Source organism: Canis lupus, chromosome 8 (genome assembly GCF_048164855.1).
Source record: "Canis lupus baileyi chromosome 8, mCanLup2.hap1, whole genome shotgun sequence".
NCBI lineage: Eukaryota > Metazoa > Chordata > Mammalia > Carnivora > Canidae > Canis > Canis lupus.
In genome coordinates this window covers 59,818,160-59,834,756 of record NC_132845.1, presented here as the reverse complement: position 1 = coordinate 59,834,756, position 16,597 = coordinate 59,818,160, and the positions used below count along the sequence as shown (strand labels likewise).

The 16,597-nt window shown below is 48.9% G+C and overlaps 1 protein-coding gene and 1 long non-coding RNA gene across 8 annotated transcripts in view; one reads left to right on the top strand and one right to left on the bottom strand.

The window, feature by feature from the left end:
- Positions 1-427: 427 nt before the first annotated feature.
- On the top strand, positions 428-2,854 carry LOC140638681 (uncharacterized). The gene is made up of 2 exons (XR_012035686.1): positions 428-1,213; positions 2,462-2,854. It is a non-coding gene; the product is annotated as an uncharacterized lncRNA (long non-coding RNA).
- C8H16orf54 (chromosome 8 C16orf54 homolog) overlaps positions 2,736-16,597 on the bottom strand; it is a 40,665-nt gene continuing 26,803 nt past the window's right edge. For 2 of the 7 annotated variants that reach the window (XM_072836439.1, XM_072836440.1), the window contains exons 2-3: positions 16,052-16,285; positions 2,736-4,571 (exon numbers count right to left, since the gene is read on the bottom strand). In XM_072836439.1, coding sequence (XP_072692540.1) covers positions 3,897-4,571 — 675 coding nt within the window. In that variant the 5' untranslated portion in view covers positions 16,052-16,285 and the 3' untranslated portion in view covers positions 2,736-3,896. The other 5 variants (XM_072836441.1, XM_072836438.1, XM_072836443.1 and 2 more) reach the window with 5 other exon arrangements.

The following is a 16,597-nucleotide window of genomic DNA, read 5'->3' as shown; positions in this document are numbered from 1 at the left end:
CCTGGGTGGCTCAGCAGTTGAGCATCTGCCTTTGGCTCAGGTCATGATCCTGGAGTTCTGGGATCGAGTCCCACATCTGGCTCCCGCGGGGAGCCCACTTCTCCCTCTGCCTATGTCTGCCTCTCTTTCTCTGTGTCTCTCATGAATAAATAAATTAAAAATCTTAAGAAAAAAAGAGAAAAAAATGTAGCCTACAGAGGTATCCTTTAAGTAAAATATGCAGGTCATGATTTTGGTGAAAGCAGTTTCTAAAAAAAAAAAAAGAAAGAAAGAAAAAAAAGAAAGCAGTTTCTTCTGGAGTGCTGGAGGCATGCCAAAGCCTACAGCAGGTTTCAGCTGCTGGGGAGAGGAGGAAACCTAGACTGTTAAGACAGACAGCTCTTTCCAGAAGTTTGGCAGTGAAGGAGGTGCGAGGTCATGCGTGGTGAAGGATGGAGAATTGGTTGTCGGTTGGCTGGTTTTTTTAAGGTGGAAGAGATCTGATCTTGTTTATAGAGGAAATAGTCTGGGTTTTGTGATGTCGTGAACAGTGTAACCTAAAGAGCACATCCCCACCATAAAACAGGTAGAGATTAGGCATAAAATCAAGTAAACATCCCTCAAAATGCACAGCTGGGTTTCAAGATAGTAAGGGGAATCCCCACACACAAGGAGGAAATTGAAAACCAGAGCTCTGAGGCCGTAGATCTTGGCAACACAGGGGCTTTGGGCTTTACCTTCACTTAGAGATTGGAGATGAGGTCTTGCAGGGCCATTGAAAACGGAGACCCTAATATAAAGCTCAACCCCTTAAAGGGGGACCCTTAGTGAAGGAGTAGACTAGAAAAAAAGATCTTTCCATCGGCTCAGAGAGCACAAAAGAACCTTGCCTGCCTCGCCCTGAGATCTGATGGCAATAGAAAAGTCCTGAGAATTCATTGCGGAAGGCTTGCCCTCACTTGGATTTGGGTTCCAAGTTTACACCATCATGGAAGCCCAGATAAAATGAGCAAATAACATGGTTCAGGGTTCGTAATACCCTTGAAGCATCCTTGACAGGAGCAAACCAGAATCTCTCTAGAAAGACACCATCAAACTTAGTCACATGGTGTCCCCCTGCTGACTCTGAGTTCACAGCCCTGAATTAGAAACTTAAGAGGAAACCATCTGTCATGGACGAAAGTAAGCACCCCAGAACTCCAGACAACAGAATCATGGAGCAAAAGACCACACAGTAAGTATATTTTAAGCACCTGAAGAATTAAAAGAAGGACTCAGCATGAGAAAGTAATCAGAGGGTGTTAAAAAGGAGAGGCAGAGGTTTAAAACAAAGAGAAAGGAAAAGGGTAAAACTAATGCCACTGTTAATCCACCCACCTAGCCATCCGTTCCCCTTTCCTGTGGCCCCTTGTCTGGGTCTGAGAGTGTAAAGATGACTCTGGGGACAGCAGGCTGGACTCTAGGGCAGGAACATCACATTCGTCCATGCATGTGCACGCCCCTCTTTCCTTTCCCAGCATCTTTAAGAGGTCAAGCTAGAAAGTCCCCACAGGGCATCTTGTTCAACCTTTTTTTTTTTTTTTTTAAGATTTTATTTTATTCATGAAAGACACAGAGAGAGGTGGGGACACAGGCAGAGGGAGAAGCAGGATCCCTGCGGGGAGCCTGATGTGGGACTCATCCCAGGACCCTGGGATCATTACCCTCAAGGCAGATGCTCAACCACTGAGCCCCTAGATGCCCCTCTTGGTTAACTTTCAACTTTCTCGCAGAGAAAGAATGTGAGTCCTAGCAACATAAAAATCACTTTCCTGAAGTCTCCAAGTGTGTGGGCGGCGAGGCCAGCTGGAGAGCCAGGGCCTTGCCTCTGCTGATCACTTGACATGCGGGCGTCTGAGCTCTGAACACTGTACGCCTGTTGTGTTTCCCTGGCAGATTGTTTGCCCCTCATGTGCAGGGTCCCCACGACCCAGTCCTGCCAGCTGATGATGACAATGAGAAGCAACATGGTTTTCCAGCTCCTGAGTGACAGAGATGGGACCAGAGCCCTGATCTCTATCTTGTATCAGTTCTGTCCCGGTCTTCTGTCACCCTCCCCCAGCCCTGCCCCTGCCACTGGAGACGCTGAGCTCGTTGAGAGTTGAGAGCGAGGGCCTGATTCCTCCACCCGCAGGGCCTGGCTCAGAGGAATGCCCTGCTGGTACTTCCACTTCCTTCCTGCATCCAGGGGGTGAGTGCTCCAAGGCCCTCCTGAGCAGGAAGGAAGAGCTGTGTCCAGCATTAACCGGGTGTGAACTTGGGAGGTTCCTGGCCATTCAGTAGCACAGGATGGCTGCTCCTCCCCACCCCCCAGGACTCTGAGTCTCTCTGTACTTCCGGGGGCGGGGGTGGGGGGTGGAGAGATGGCAGGATGGGACTAGGAAGTCTGACACTTTCCTTTTTTTTTTTTTTTTTTTTTTAAATTTTTATTTATTTATGATAGGCACACAGTGAGAGAGAGAGAGGCAGAGACACAGGCAGAGGGAGAAGCAGGCTCCATGCACCGGGAGCCCGTCGTGGGATTCGATCCCGGGTCTCCAGGATCGCGCCCTGGGCCAAAGGCAGGCACCAAACCACTGCGCCACCCAGGGATCCCAGTCTGACACTTTCCTAACACTTACTGATCCACCGGTTCTCTTTTCTTTTAACAAAGAAAGAGCAGATCTTTGAGTAAATGAATGCCTCCAGCAGTGAAAGAACAACGTTTACGCAATATCTTTGTTTACCTTGTATTTATTTTCATGTTGGACCTTCTATTTATGGCAAGTGATACTGGTTTTCCATTTGCAGAAGTGATACAAAAAAGGTTCCTTTTAAAATAAATTTATTAAGCAAATAGTAAGTCATCTTAAAGAAAAATACAGATGGTTAAGTGATATGGCAAAAATCCTAACGTTCATGATTGAAGTTTGGGAAATCAAACCCCAGGAATGGAATGGAAACTACTTCCCCTCTCCCCACTCCTGGCTCCTCTCCCAGAGGGGAGGTCAGCTCTTACAGATGGCTTTAGGGCCAAGGACATCCCTGGGCTCCATTTCTACAAGGGTGGAGCGTTATAAATAAGCGTGTCCTGGGGCAAATCCATCTCTCTGGATTGATCCAGCAAGGTCCCAGGGAGAGGACCAGACGCTGGTGCTCTGCCCTGGGACAACGTTCCTTTCCACATTGGATCGCACTCAGGTCTCCTTGGCTGGTGTCCTGCACCCTGGAGGGGTCAAGATCGGAAGGCTGCCCCTGGTCTCTGTTGATACGAGGTCCCGGGTCTGGGCAAGGAAGGCAACTCCCCAGTTTGGCTGATGAAGTTCCCTGTTGCAAGTTGAGGGTCAAAGGCACAGTTGAGATGTAGTAAGACGCTCCTTTGCCTGGTCTTGTGTTTCCTTGGAGGCACAATCTGTGGCTTTGAGAGGCTGACTTCCTGTCCTCTCCTGCTAGCATCCACACTCGGCCTGTTTCTCGGCATCCACGGGAACCCTGCACGCCAACCCCGGCATCTTAGCTGCACAGCAAAGGAAGGCGGAAACCCCTATGATGATGCTATTTTCTGCCTCTTTGGTACCTTGAGATCTTAATCTGCAACGTGATTTTGGTGTCTTCTGGCCCAGAGTGGGCCCCACCTCCAATTCTCTGCAGCCTGGGGCAGCCAAAGGCACACACCTCTGGGCTTCCTCTGCAGCACCAGCTCTGTCCACAGGAAACTGCCCAGCCCCAGATCCAGGGAGTTGAAATCCAGATGTAAAAGGCCGAGGATGGGTAGGGGGCATTCTTCCCTGGGGACCCAGGTATCAACTTGGGCTCCTAGGCTGGAGCTTCAGGGTCTTCTCTGAGGTAGGGCCTTCTGTATGGGTCTTTGGGAGGCCAGTCCTCCAGGACCTGGGGATTCAGAACCCCACACTGGTCCGACCTTCACGCCTCCAGAAAGCTGAGATCTGCTCCAGGGTGACCCGAGGCTGGAGGCCCCACTCAAAATCGGGGCTTCCTAGTCGCTGCCTCTGGGCCTGGGGGCTCCCCAGATGCATGTTGGCCTCTGGCCTCTGTTCAGGCTCAACCCAGCTTACCAGGCCTGGGGCGTAGGGCCTCTCCTCTGACGCCTGGGGCCCCCAGAAGGTGTTGCAGGCTGGGGCCCTGTGTGGGGTATGGGGGGCCAAGGAGCCAGGAGGGGTGAGTGGGGCTAAAGGGACAGGTGGGGCTGTGGCTCTGGCCTCCAATGTGCCCCCAGGGGTGGGAGGGTCTGGGGGCCGGTCCATGAGCAAGGGGACTGCAGAGCCATACCAGTCCTCTGAGCGCTCTCGGGCAGTACCCCTGGGCTCGATCCACAGTTCTCCTCCAGGGCGCCAGACCAGGGTGGGTGCGTGGTTGCCAGGGTCCGAGTGCAGAGAGCGACGGAACAGGCGTTCGGCCAACACGGCTGTGGTTAGGAGGAAGAGTGCGGCGAGGGAGGCCAGGGCCAGCATGATGGGGATGCAGGGTCCGCAGGGCAGTGGGGGCCACGGAACCAGTTCGGACACAGGGAGTCCCTCCTGTTGCCCAGAGGGCTGCTCTGGTGTTGAAGGCATCTGGAAAGACAGGGGTCAGATGAGACAGGGTGGCCACAACCTAAGCGGGAGCAGGAGGCAGTGAGTGTCCAAACAAGGGCGAGGAGAAAGACAGAGGCCTGAGGGGCGCAGCATCTGGCCCGGGAAACAGACCTGGGCAGACAGAGGAGCCAAGGGGACCCAGAAGGCTGGAGAGCAAGGGTCCCTCCACGGCCTACAGCCAGACACTTCTGCTCAGGCTCCCCAGCCTGCTTGCAGAAACCCCAGTTCCCTTTCAGACCCTGGGGTGCCTCAGACAAAACTCTGAGGGCCCCAAGGGCTTCTTTCCTCCATCTAGCACCCCCACCCCCGCGGCCCAGGTCTGGCTCTGGCTCAGAGGAAGTGGTGGGTAAGATGAGACTGTCCCCTCCTCCCCTCCCGGCCCCCACCCTGTGCAAGCCCACTTGCCACTGGCCAGCACCTGGGATGCTCCTGTGCCCTCACCACTCCCCTGGGCTTGGTCTCGCCTCTACAGGCTCCAGCACGCTCGCTGGCTGTCATGCCAGGTGTCAGGCGCCTCCTCTGCTCCGGCCCCTGCCTGACTGCTCTGCCGGGGCCCCCAGCTTCCCATCTGCAGGGGCCTCCCGCTGCCTCACCTTACCTTGGGGCACCCCCAGGGCTCCTGGCTCTCCCTTTGGAGCACTCCCTGTGACTGAGCGCCCAGGCAATCGCCTCAGATGAGGGCGGAAGGGCACCACCTGTTGCTGGGCAACTGTGCCCCAACTTTCTGGCCCTGGGAGGGGGGGGAGTGTTTCCTAGGCGACCTGGGGGGATGTGGTCAATGTGGTGGGGAGGCGTTTCCTGGTGAGAGGTGGGGCTCAACGGGCAGTAGTTGTATTGAACTCAGTCTCACCCCAGCCAGGCCCCAGGCCTCAGGCCCCAAAACCTTCCACCAGAGACCAAGAGGTGGGTTCACAGAGCACCCAAGGCTCCTTGCTTTCCCTACTCTGGGGGCGGTGGCTCTGGCCCTGGCCCACCCACACCCTCCCCTCTCCTGCTCAACCCAGCCTTCCCCATACTTCTTATGAATACACATTTCTCTGTCTTCAGAATATTTGGCCTCAATTTTGGTCAGGGTGTGATATCTTACTATCTCACCAGACATTGGTGAGGTGCGGTGTGGGTAGCAACAGAGTAAGGCCTCTGGGAAGAAGTCTGGTATAGAATCAGGCTCAGGTCTATCTCCAAGGCCCTGGACATTTGCCACCCTGGCTCCTTTCTCCTGGGGTGAGGGTCCGCAGAGCCTGGGAACGCGGCATGAGGGAGTGTTGTCGGTCACTCGGGTCCCTTTGGAGATTGTCTAGTTTGACTCACTGGCCGACAGATGACAAGCAAGCCCCGCGTAAGGGCAGTGTCGTGCCCAAGGTCACACAACCCATGTATGTGGGAGGGATGGGAGAAGCATAAATATAAGTTCCTAGTCTGGCAAGCAACTGAACAGAACACAACTCTTACTTGGGATTAATATTTTCTTTTGCAAGCCTTTTGAGAAAGGCTAAAAAATATGTTGAAATGTTAGCATCTTACAACATGATCACAAGGACAGCCTGACTCACACTGGTCTGTCCTGGTGGTTTTGAGGAAAGGGCCAGAAGGAGCACAAAGTGTGGCATGAGATAGGAGTAGGTAGAAATAGAGTTCGGAGGCTCCTAGCCCTATGACACATGCTTGAATCTGATACAATTATAATTTGATGAGATCATAAGCCTTAAAATAAAACCTGAAATTGGAGCACATGGGTGGCTCAGTCGGTTAAATGTCTGCCTTCAGCTAAGGTCATGATCTCAGGGTCCTGGGATTGGAGCCCTTCATTGGTCTCCCTGATCAGCAGGGAGTCTGCTTCTCCCTCTCCCTCTGCCCCTCCCCCTGCTTGTGCTTGTTTTCTCTCTCTCTACCAAATAAATGAATAAAAATCTTAAAAAAAAATAAAAAACAACAACAAAACTGAGGGACGCCTGGGTGGCTCAATGGTTGAGTGTTACCTTCAGCTCAGGATGTGATCCTGGGGTTCTAGGATGGAAACTCACATTGGGCTCCCTGCAAGGAGACTGCTTCTCCCTCTGCCTATTTCTCTGCCTCTCTGTGTCTCTCATGAATAAAGAAATTAAAAAAAAAAAAAAAAAACACTGAACTTGATAACACTGAACTGGACACTTAAAAAATGGTTGATTGGGAATCCCTGGGTGGCTCAGGGGTTTAGCGCCTGCCTTTGGCCCAGGGCGCGATTCTGGAGTCCCGGGATCGAATCCCACGTCAGGCTCCCAGCATGGAGCCTGCTTCTCCATCCTCCTGTGTCTCTGCCTCTCTCTCTCTCTGTCTGTCATAAATAAATAAATAAATCTTAAAAAAAAAAAAGGTTGATTGCAGCACATGGTTGACTCTTGGAAGGGCGTGCGACCCTAGATCTTGAGGTCATGAGTTTGACCCTCACTTTGGGTATAGACATTACTAAAAAATAAACTTAAAAAAAATTAAAGAGATTGGGGCACTTGGGTGGCTCAGTCGGTTAGGTGTCTGTCTTCAGCTCAGGTCATGATCCCAGTGTCCAAGAATTGAGTCCCACATCGGGCTCCTTGCCCAGCAGGGAGTCTGTTTCTTCCTTTGCCCTTCACCATGCTTGTGTTCTCTCTCTCCCAAGTAAATAAATAAAATCATTAAAAATAAATAAATAAATAATAAATAAAATAAAATTTGAAAAACAGGCTAAGATAATACATTTTGTTACATGTATTTACAACAATATGTTTTTAAAAATCTAAATAAATGAATAGATTTGAAATGTATGTAATGTTCTGTTTTAGTCTTTCCTTAAAAAAATAAAACACTAGGGAATCCCTGGGTGACTCAGCGGTTTGGCGCCTGCCTTCAGCCCAGGGTGTGATTCTGGAGTCCTGGCATCAAGTCCCTCATCGGACTCCTGCAGGGAGCCTGCTTCTCCCTCTGCCTGTGTCTCTGCCTCTCTCTCTCTCTCTCTCTCTCTTTCTCTCTCATGGATAAATAAATAAAATCTTAAAAAAAAAAAAAAAAAAACACTAGAAGAGTAAACATCATTAAAACCAGGAAGAGGGATCCCTGGGTGGCGCAGCGGTTTGGCGCCTGCCTTTGGCCCAGGGCGTGATCCTGGAGACCCGGGATCGAATCCCACGTCGGGCTCCTGGTGCATGGAGCCTGCTTCTCCCTCTGCTTGTGTCTCTGCCTCTCTCTGTCTCTCTCTGCATCTCTATGAATAAATAAATAAAATCTTAAAAAAAAAAAAAGAATGGTATGCTAAGTGAATTAGGCCAGTCACGAAAGGACAAATACTGTAGGATTCTACCCATACGAGGTCCCCAGGGCAGTCAGACTCACGGAGACCAAGAAAGTAGAATGGTGGTGGCCAGGGCCTGGGGGAAAAGGGGATGGGGAGTTGCTTAAAGAGCATAGAATTTCACTTTGACCAGATAAAAAAGTTCTCAAGATGGATGGTGAGGATGGTTGCACAACAGTGAATATGTACTTAATGCTGCTGACCTGTACACTTAAAAATCATTAAAATGGTAAAATTTATGTTGTATGTATTTCACTACAAGAAAAACTTTAAAAAATAATAAACAATAATATAGAAAATTGAAACAGGGAAATTATTGCTTGTAATTTCCTCACTCCCAAATAAGTCTGCATTCTTTTTTTTTTTTTTTTTTTAAGATTTTATTTTTACAGTAAATCTCTACACCCAACATAGGGCTGAAACTGACAACCCCAAGATCAGGAGTTACACGCCCACTGACTGAGCCAGCCAGGCACCCTAGCTTGCATTTTTTTTTACAATCTTCTGCAGCACAGGGATCAAAACCCAGATATCCTGACACTCGGGTTCCTCCCACTCCACTGCTCAAGAATTTCTGAAAACAGGAATCAGGAAGTTACTCAAGGAGTGTATGCAATAGAGGAGTCTCTGGGTCAGAAGTCTATGAAACAACCCTGGGGGAGGTGTCTTCTGGGCTGATGGGGTGCTCCTGGGGCTAGGTGCTCTGGGAGGAGCCTGATTCTACTTGGAACCAGTGAGAGAATCATAGACTAGCTGGCTGGCTTGTGGGCAGCCATGGGCAGCGTTCTGTCCTTGGTGCTCTTACCGCCTAGGTGTGTGTGGTGGTTTTAAAACATATCTGCAAGTTCCTTGACATTCCTTCTCTCATGAGGTTGTGTCTAGTCCCCCATCTCTTGAACGTAGGCTGGCCTTAGTGGCTGACTTCTAATGAATGGACTAGAGTAGAAGTGATAGCATGGCCCCCAAGCCTAGGTTTAAAAAAAAGGGACAGGGGGCACCTAGGTGGCTTAGTCGACTGAGTGATCGAGCATCAGACTCTTGGTTTTGGCTCATGTTGTGATCTGGTGGGTTGGGGGATTGAGCCCAGCTTCCAGCTCCACATTTAGTGGGGAATCCACCTGAAAGTCTCTCCCTCTGCCCTTCCTCCAACTCTAAAATAAATAAGTCTTAAAAAAAAAAAAAAAAAAAAAAAGAAGGGACAGGGGTGCCTGACTGGCTCAGTCTACAGAGCATGTGACTCTTGACCTTGGAGTTGTGGGTTCGAGTCCCATGCTGGGTATAGAGATTACTTTTTAAAAATCTTAAAAAATAAAAATAAAAACATTTAAAGAAGGGACAGAGCTCCCACCTGGCTTGGGGTATCTATCTATCCATCATCTATCCATCTATCATCTATCTATGTCTTTTTTTTTAAGATTTTATTTATTTATTCATGAGAGAGAGGCAGAGACACAGGCAGAGGGAGAAGCAGGCTCCATGCAGGGAACCTGATGTGGGACTCGATCCCAGGACTCCAGGATCATGCCCTGGGCCGAAGGCAGGCGCTAAACCACTGAGCCACCCAGGGATCCCTATCTATCTATCTATCTATCTATCTATCTATCTATCTATCTATCTATCTATCTATCATCTCAATGCTCCCTCTTGGAACCCAGTCACCATGTGTGAGGAAGTCCAAGATACATGTAGATGATCTGGTCAAAGTCCCAGGGGCAGTCCCAAATGACAGCCAGCATCAGCTACCCACCTGTAACTGAGCTATTCTACCATGATTCTCACCCACCCCAAGCGCAGCAGAGATGAGCTATCCCCACTGAGCCTTGTTTAAAATAGATTTATAAATATATATATATATATCACTGCCTTAGGTCACTACATTCAGGGAGGTTTGTAACACCAAAGTGTATACTGGAACACCTATGGCATTGCTCTCCCAGGATGAGTAAGGACTGTGCCTCGGAATCATCTGTGGGGCCTTCTCCAGTGCTCACTCTTTGTCTCTAGGTCCCTCCCCTCATCCTATTCCACTGTTTTAGGGCCTAAATTGGGGAGGGTGAGGAGAAAAACAGTAGTAACAGCAGCACGAGGTTGGTTAAGAAACGCCACAAGCCATTCAGATCTGCCCTCCCACTCCGTGGCTGAGATACACTAAACCTGTCTGTCTAATACAGTAGTCGTTAGCCACATTCAGTTCTTCCAATTCAAATTAATTCAAATAAAATAAAATCAGTCCTTCAGTCTCACTAATTACATTTTAGGTGTTCAACAGACACACATAGCTAGTCATGGCTGCTGCACAGGGCAGTGTGGCTACAGAACATCTGGCCACCACAGAGACTTCTACTGGATGGTGATGTCCCAGAGTCTCACTGCCCAGGGCGGGTGGAGGACCAGCCAGGACAGCATCACCTGGGAGTGTAGATCTCAGGCTCTGCCCAGCCTCTGTGAATCAGAAACTGCATCTTAGCAGGTTACCCAGGTGACCTGGAGGGACATGGCACTAGGCACAAGTTCACAACCCTGGCTGTACATCAGAAGCACCTGGGGGATACCTGGGTGGCCCTGCCTTCGGCCCAGGGCATGATTCTGGAGTCCTGGCATCAAGTCCTGCATCGGGCTCCCTGCAGGGAGCCTGCTTCTCCCTCTGCCTGTATCTCTGCCTCTCTCTCTCTCTTTCTGTGTCTCTTATGAATAAATAAATAAAATCTTAAAAAAAAAAAAAAAAAAAGTACCTGGGAAGCTTTTTTTAAAAGGTTGATGTTGTAGCCACACCCCAGACCAAGACAATCACAATCTCCCGAGAGGTGGGACCCAGGCAGCAGGCTTACGGTTTTCTGGGTGATTCCAATATGCAGCGAAGGTTGAGAACCACTGCTCTAGTCTGCATCCTTGGGGGAGCCTGACAGCTTCTGCCCTGTAGTGCACACTTGTTGGATTCTTTGACTAGTGCCACCATTTGAAGAATCATCTTTTCTGAATGTCACCTTGCACCTAGCCACAAGTTACTAGGTTAACATGCCACACGTGTGGGACCAATGAGTTCTCTCCCTTGGGACTTTGGAGCTGAAATTGAATGACTGTCTGGATGACTGAATCTGTTAGATATAAAAATTAGGAACTCTCACTGACCCCTCTCCATCACATGGGCCAGAGAAGTGGAAGAACCAGCCAGCAGAGAGGAGCACTGGAGAGACCTGGTTCTAATTCCCTTTATTTTTTTTTTTTAAGGTTTTATTTATTTATTCATGAGATACACAGAGAGAGAGGTAGAGACACAGGCAAAAGGAGAAGCAGGCTTCCTGAGGGGAGCCCAACGCAGGACTCCATCCCAGGACCCCGGGATCACGCCCTGAGCCAAAGACAGACATTCAACCACTGAGCCACCCAGGTGCCCTCTAGTTCCTTCCTGATGCCCAGCTTCACTCCTGTCCTTGGGTTCTGGTGTCCTTATAATACATTTCCCTTTGTGTTTAATAGTTTGGGTGGCATTTCTGTGACTCGAGAATGCTCATTTATATAATCTTACACCTGTCAACTATGTTCTAGAACAGAACTAGATTTCACAGGTAACTAATAAATTTTAAAAAATGGTCTCATTGGGCAGTCCCGGTGGCCCAGCGGTTTGGCGCCACCTTCAGCCCAGGGCGTGATCCTGTAGATCCAGGATCAAGTCTCACGTTGTGCTCCCTGCATGGAGCCTGCTTCTCCCTCTGCTTGTGTCTCTGCCTCTCTCTCTCTGTATGTCTCTCATGAATAAATAAATAAAATCTTAAAAAAAAAAAACGGCCTCATTATTATTGCACAACACATTTCCTCTTTTTTTTTTACTTTTCTATGGTTGTGTAATATTTCATAATAAAAAGGTTTTAAAACCTACCATCTCTCCCTCTACGTTTATTCTCCTTTATGTAAATCTGAGCTAATGGGACTGTGCAATCTGCCCAGTGTGCTGAGCTAGGAAGGTGTACTATCCTGGAATCTATCCTCTTCCTCATTTCCTTCCACGTCAGCCTGTCCAGGTGATTTTATATGTAAAATACTTTGCGAATGTGATGACCCTCTCCACCCCCATAGCCACACCTTGGTGTCCTGTCTCAACAGCCTTCTGATGTGGTTTCCTTCACTCAATTTCTCCCCCATTCTAATCTTTTCCAGGCTAATTTTTTTTAAAAGATTTATTTGTGTTTAAAGATCTATTTATTCATTTATGATAGACATAGAGAGAGAGAGAGGCAGAGACACAGGCAGAGGGAGAAGCAGGCTACATGCCGGGAGCCCAACGTGGGACTTGAACCCGGGACTCCAGGATCACGCCCTGGGCCAAAGGCAGGCGCGAAACCGCTGAGCCACCCAGGGATCCCCTCCAGGCTAATCTTTTAAAAAGACAGCTCTTTTTTTCTATTTTAAAAGATTTTATTTATTTGAGAGAGAGTGAGAAATAGAAAGCATGAGCAGTGGAAGGAGCAGAGGAAGAAGCTGATTCCCTGCTGATCAGGGAGCACTATGTGTGGCTCAGATAAGAAGCCTGATCTCAGGACCCCGAGATCATGACCTGAGCCCCAGGCAGATGCTTAACTGACTGAGCCACCCAAGCACCCCAAAAAGACAGTTCTGATCTTATCACCTTCCTGCTTCAAAATCTTTGAGAGCTTACTGCTACCAGCTAGATCAGATGGAAATTCTCTGGCTTAGTGCACAGCCCTTCATGGTTTGGCTCCAAACCCACCTCTCTAGCTTCAACTTCATTTGTGCTATGACCTCACACTCACACAAACTTACAGCCCCTGAGTCTACTGTCTGCCTTTCTCCAGTACGTATTTATCATGTATCTATAAAACGTCCAGTGATAATGGCCCTTTACTGGGTGCCGGGTAAATAGAGTCCCTTTCTCCTTGAGATTGGAACACCTCTCTACCTGGCTTTTACTTGTCTGCCAAGGCTCAGCTAAAGCCTCGTCACTTTGGGAAGGCTTCCATGATTTCTCCAAAGACAGAGCCGGAGCTCTCTCTGTGGTGGGTAGAAAGGTGTGCAGGGAAGGCTTCCAAGAGTAAATGACACTTGGGGCACCTGGGTGGCTCAGTCGGTTAAGTGTCTGCCTTTGGCTCAGGTCATGATCTCAGGGTCCTGGGATCGAGCCCCTAATGGGGGCTCCATACCTCCTAGCAAGGAGCCTGCTTCTTCCTCTCCCTCTGCCTGCCACTCCTCCTGCTTGTGGTCTCTCTGTGTCAAATAGATAAATAAAATACTTAAAAAAAAAAAAAAAAGAGTAAATGATGCTTGTCTATTCACCCAGGATCTCCATAAGGAATGACTCCATTCTGGGCTTGATTCTAAGAATTTTTTTTTTTTTTTGATTCTAAGAAAATTGATCAGGAACCATCTAAGATGGGTTAGCTTGGATTTCCAAGAGGCAGCCAAGCACCTTCACTAGCAGATACTTCATATTGGAAGTGTAACTGGAGGGGATCCCTGGGTGGCTCAGCGGTTGAGCGCCTGCCTTCGGCCCAGGGTGTGATCCTGGAGTCCCGGGATCGAGTCCCGCGTTGGGCTCCCTGCATGAAGCCTGCTTCTCCCTCTGCTTGTGTCTCCGCCTCTCTCTCTCTCTCTCGGTGTCTCATGAATAAATAAATAAAATATTAAAAAAAAAAGGAAGTGTAACTGGGTGCCTAATTTGGGGGAAGAGAAGCCAATGTGAATCTGAGTGTGTGTGAGGATGGGTGTGCTCCCACATATGTATGCATGCGTGTGCTTGTGTGCATGTGTGCCTGGGTGTGTCAGAATCCTTGCTGATGAGCTGAGTGGAACTTCAGCCAGGAGTGGAGGGGCAGCTATGATTATGTTTTGGGGAGCCTGGCTACTTTCGGGTATGGAGCCCCTCCTAAAGGACTTCTCACTTGCCCAGGAAAAGCACAACCTGCCAACCCTAAACTGGTTGGGAACATTTTGGCTACCAATAAAAGCACAAATGCAAGCAATATTTATTTTTGAATCTACTATGTGCCAGGCACGGGGATCCAAGAGTGGACAATCAGACACGGTCCCTGAACTTGTGGAGGTTACGGAGCCGGGGGGTGGGAGAAAGACAGCCAAGCAGCCAACCAATTCCAGGACCAGGGTCTTTAGCACTAGCAACCCACATGGCCCAAGTTCCTGCGGGTCTCAGCATATGTCAATTATGTGCTCCTGCTTGGGTGTGGAGCACATGGGAAAGCTCCCTGGATAAAACCACCTAATTTATTTGGGGAAGGGCAGACTGAGGAGGCAGAGGAAGCCGACTTTTCTAGCAGTGCAGCCTCTCTGATGAAACCTGCCAGCAAATGGGAGGCCACCATCTGGGGCTATGTCCTCTCTAGTCAGAAGGTCCAGAGGATGCCAGGCCCCACGAAAATGGAAGGAAGGAAATTTGGGTGAGTTACTCCTTGGCGTTCTGCTCACTTTCTGCCTAAAGGACTTGCTATCTGACTTGCTAGGTGCCTCCTTCACTTCCACTTGGATCCCACTTGTCCGATCTGGCCACCTCTATACCGTACAGTTCTTTCAGTGGCCAGCACCTGGCCTTGCACCCTGTGACACATGGCTGCACACCAGATGTTCCCAGGAGAAAGGAGGGCCCAATGGGCTACCGTATCCCTTCCCAATTCCTACACTTAATGAGCCTGCTCATATTTAGGTTCTTAGCCTGCTTCTTTTTTCTTTTTTTTAAAGATTTTATTTATTTATTCATGAAAGACACACACACACAGAGGGAGAGACACAGGCAGAGGGAGAAGCAGGCTCCCTGCAGGAAGCCCGATGTGGGACTCGATCCCCGGACCCGGGATCACACCCTGAGCTGAAGGCAGACGCTCAACCACTGAGCCACCCAGGCCTCCCTCTTAGCTTGATTCTGACAGAGATGGGTGGTCTCAGAGAAACATTAAGCTTTAGGTCCTCCACCACATACCTGGCCGTCAGGGCCCCATTCATCACAAAGGTTTACTACCTCCACGGGCAGTTAGCCACTGGTGATCCAACTGGAGGATCTGCTTGTATTCTGGGTGCAGAAGACTCATCCATCCAAATCCATTCCTCCTCTAACACCCCATCCCAATGCCAAAGGGATATCAACGGGATCCTGAAGGCGTCACTCCACTGCTGCACTCTCTACAGGTAACAGGACTGAGTGGCCAAACTTTATTATTATTTCTCTTGAGCTACACTTCACATGCTATGAAGCTCACTCAATAAGATGTAGTGAGTTTTACTATATTCATAAGACTGTGCAACTGTCACTACTATCTAATTTCAGAACATTCTCATCATCCCGGAAAGAAACCCTGTACTCATTAGCAGTCACTCCCTGTTCCCTCCTCCCCCAGACCCTGGCAAAAACTATCTTTGCTATGTCTATGCATTTGCCTATTCTGGACATCTCACATAAATGCAATCATATAACATGTGGCCTCTTGTATCTGGCATCATTCACTTAGCATAATGTTTTCAAGGTTCATCCATGCTGTAGCATGAATCAGTACTTCATTCTTTTTTTATAGCTGAATATTTTAGTGTATGGATATTTTACATTGTTTTTATCCATTCATCAGTTGAGGGGCCATGTGAGTTGTTTCTACTTCTTTGTTATCACAAAGGACTATGCTATGGAATGTTCCAGCACAGGCTTTTGTGTGCACATAATGTTTTCAGTTTCTCTTTGGTCTGTACCTAGAAATAGAACTTCTCAATCATATGGTGACTCTGTTTACCTTTTTGAGGAACTGTGGATGGTCACATTTATGACTGTTGAGTTCATCCACTTCTCCTTACTTTCTGCTCAGAACCCACCCTCCTATGGTAACGACAGCTCCACTGCCTTCCTGCACATCGCTGAGTTCCCTATGCACCTGGTTCCTGGGCAACATGTGGTGGTCACCAGTCTCCGGCAAGAACAGAATTGACAGCAGGCACCAGGGAAGACGAGCCTTCAGAAAGACTTTGCTCTCTTCCTGTTGTGCTCATGCCACTCATCCTGGCTGAAGCCTAAAGATCCCTCCGTATGCAATGATACTGTGACCAGAGTTCTGGGTTTTATGTTTCAAGGTGCCCTCATCCACCTGTGCCCAGCCACTGTCATACCACTGTTTGCTGAGCATGTGTGCTTGGATCTTGCCATGCTCACCTGACAGCAAGACGCAGGGGCCAGGAACAGCAGGGGAGGTGGTTCAACTAGGGAGGCTCATGACTTTGGGTCCAGGTCACAACATGAGCAACAGCTGAAGACTCCAAGCAGCATGTCAGTGAAAGTTGATTTGTCCTTCAGAAGTTCAGCTTCAGCAGATGAAGGAGCAGGCAGGCAAACTTGAGCTTCTTCTAACCAAATGGAATTAAACCACATTCCTTGCTTTTATGTTCTCTGAAAAGCACAACCTCAGGTGGTGAGGAGCAGAGAAGCAGATAGCAGGTAGCTGTAATGTACTTGGAAACTGAGGCTTAAAAGTGTTGAGTAGCCCATCTGGGGTGACCAACCATCCCAATTTTGTCTGGATCATCCCAGTTTTCCGTGTGTATGTATGTATGTACTTACTGTAAGCTCTATGCTTCATGTGGGCTTGAACTCAGGACTCCAAAATCAGGAGTTACATGTTCTACTGATTGAGCCAACCAGGCGCCTCAGGACCAATCTAGTTTTAGCACTGGAAGTTCCACATCTCAGAAAACCCTTTAA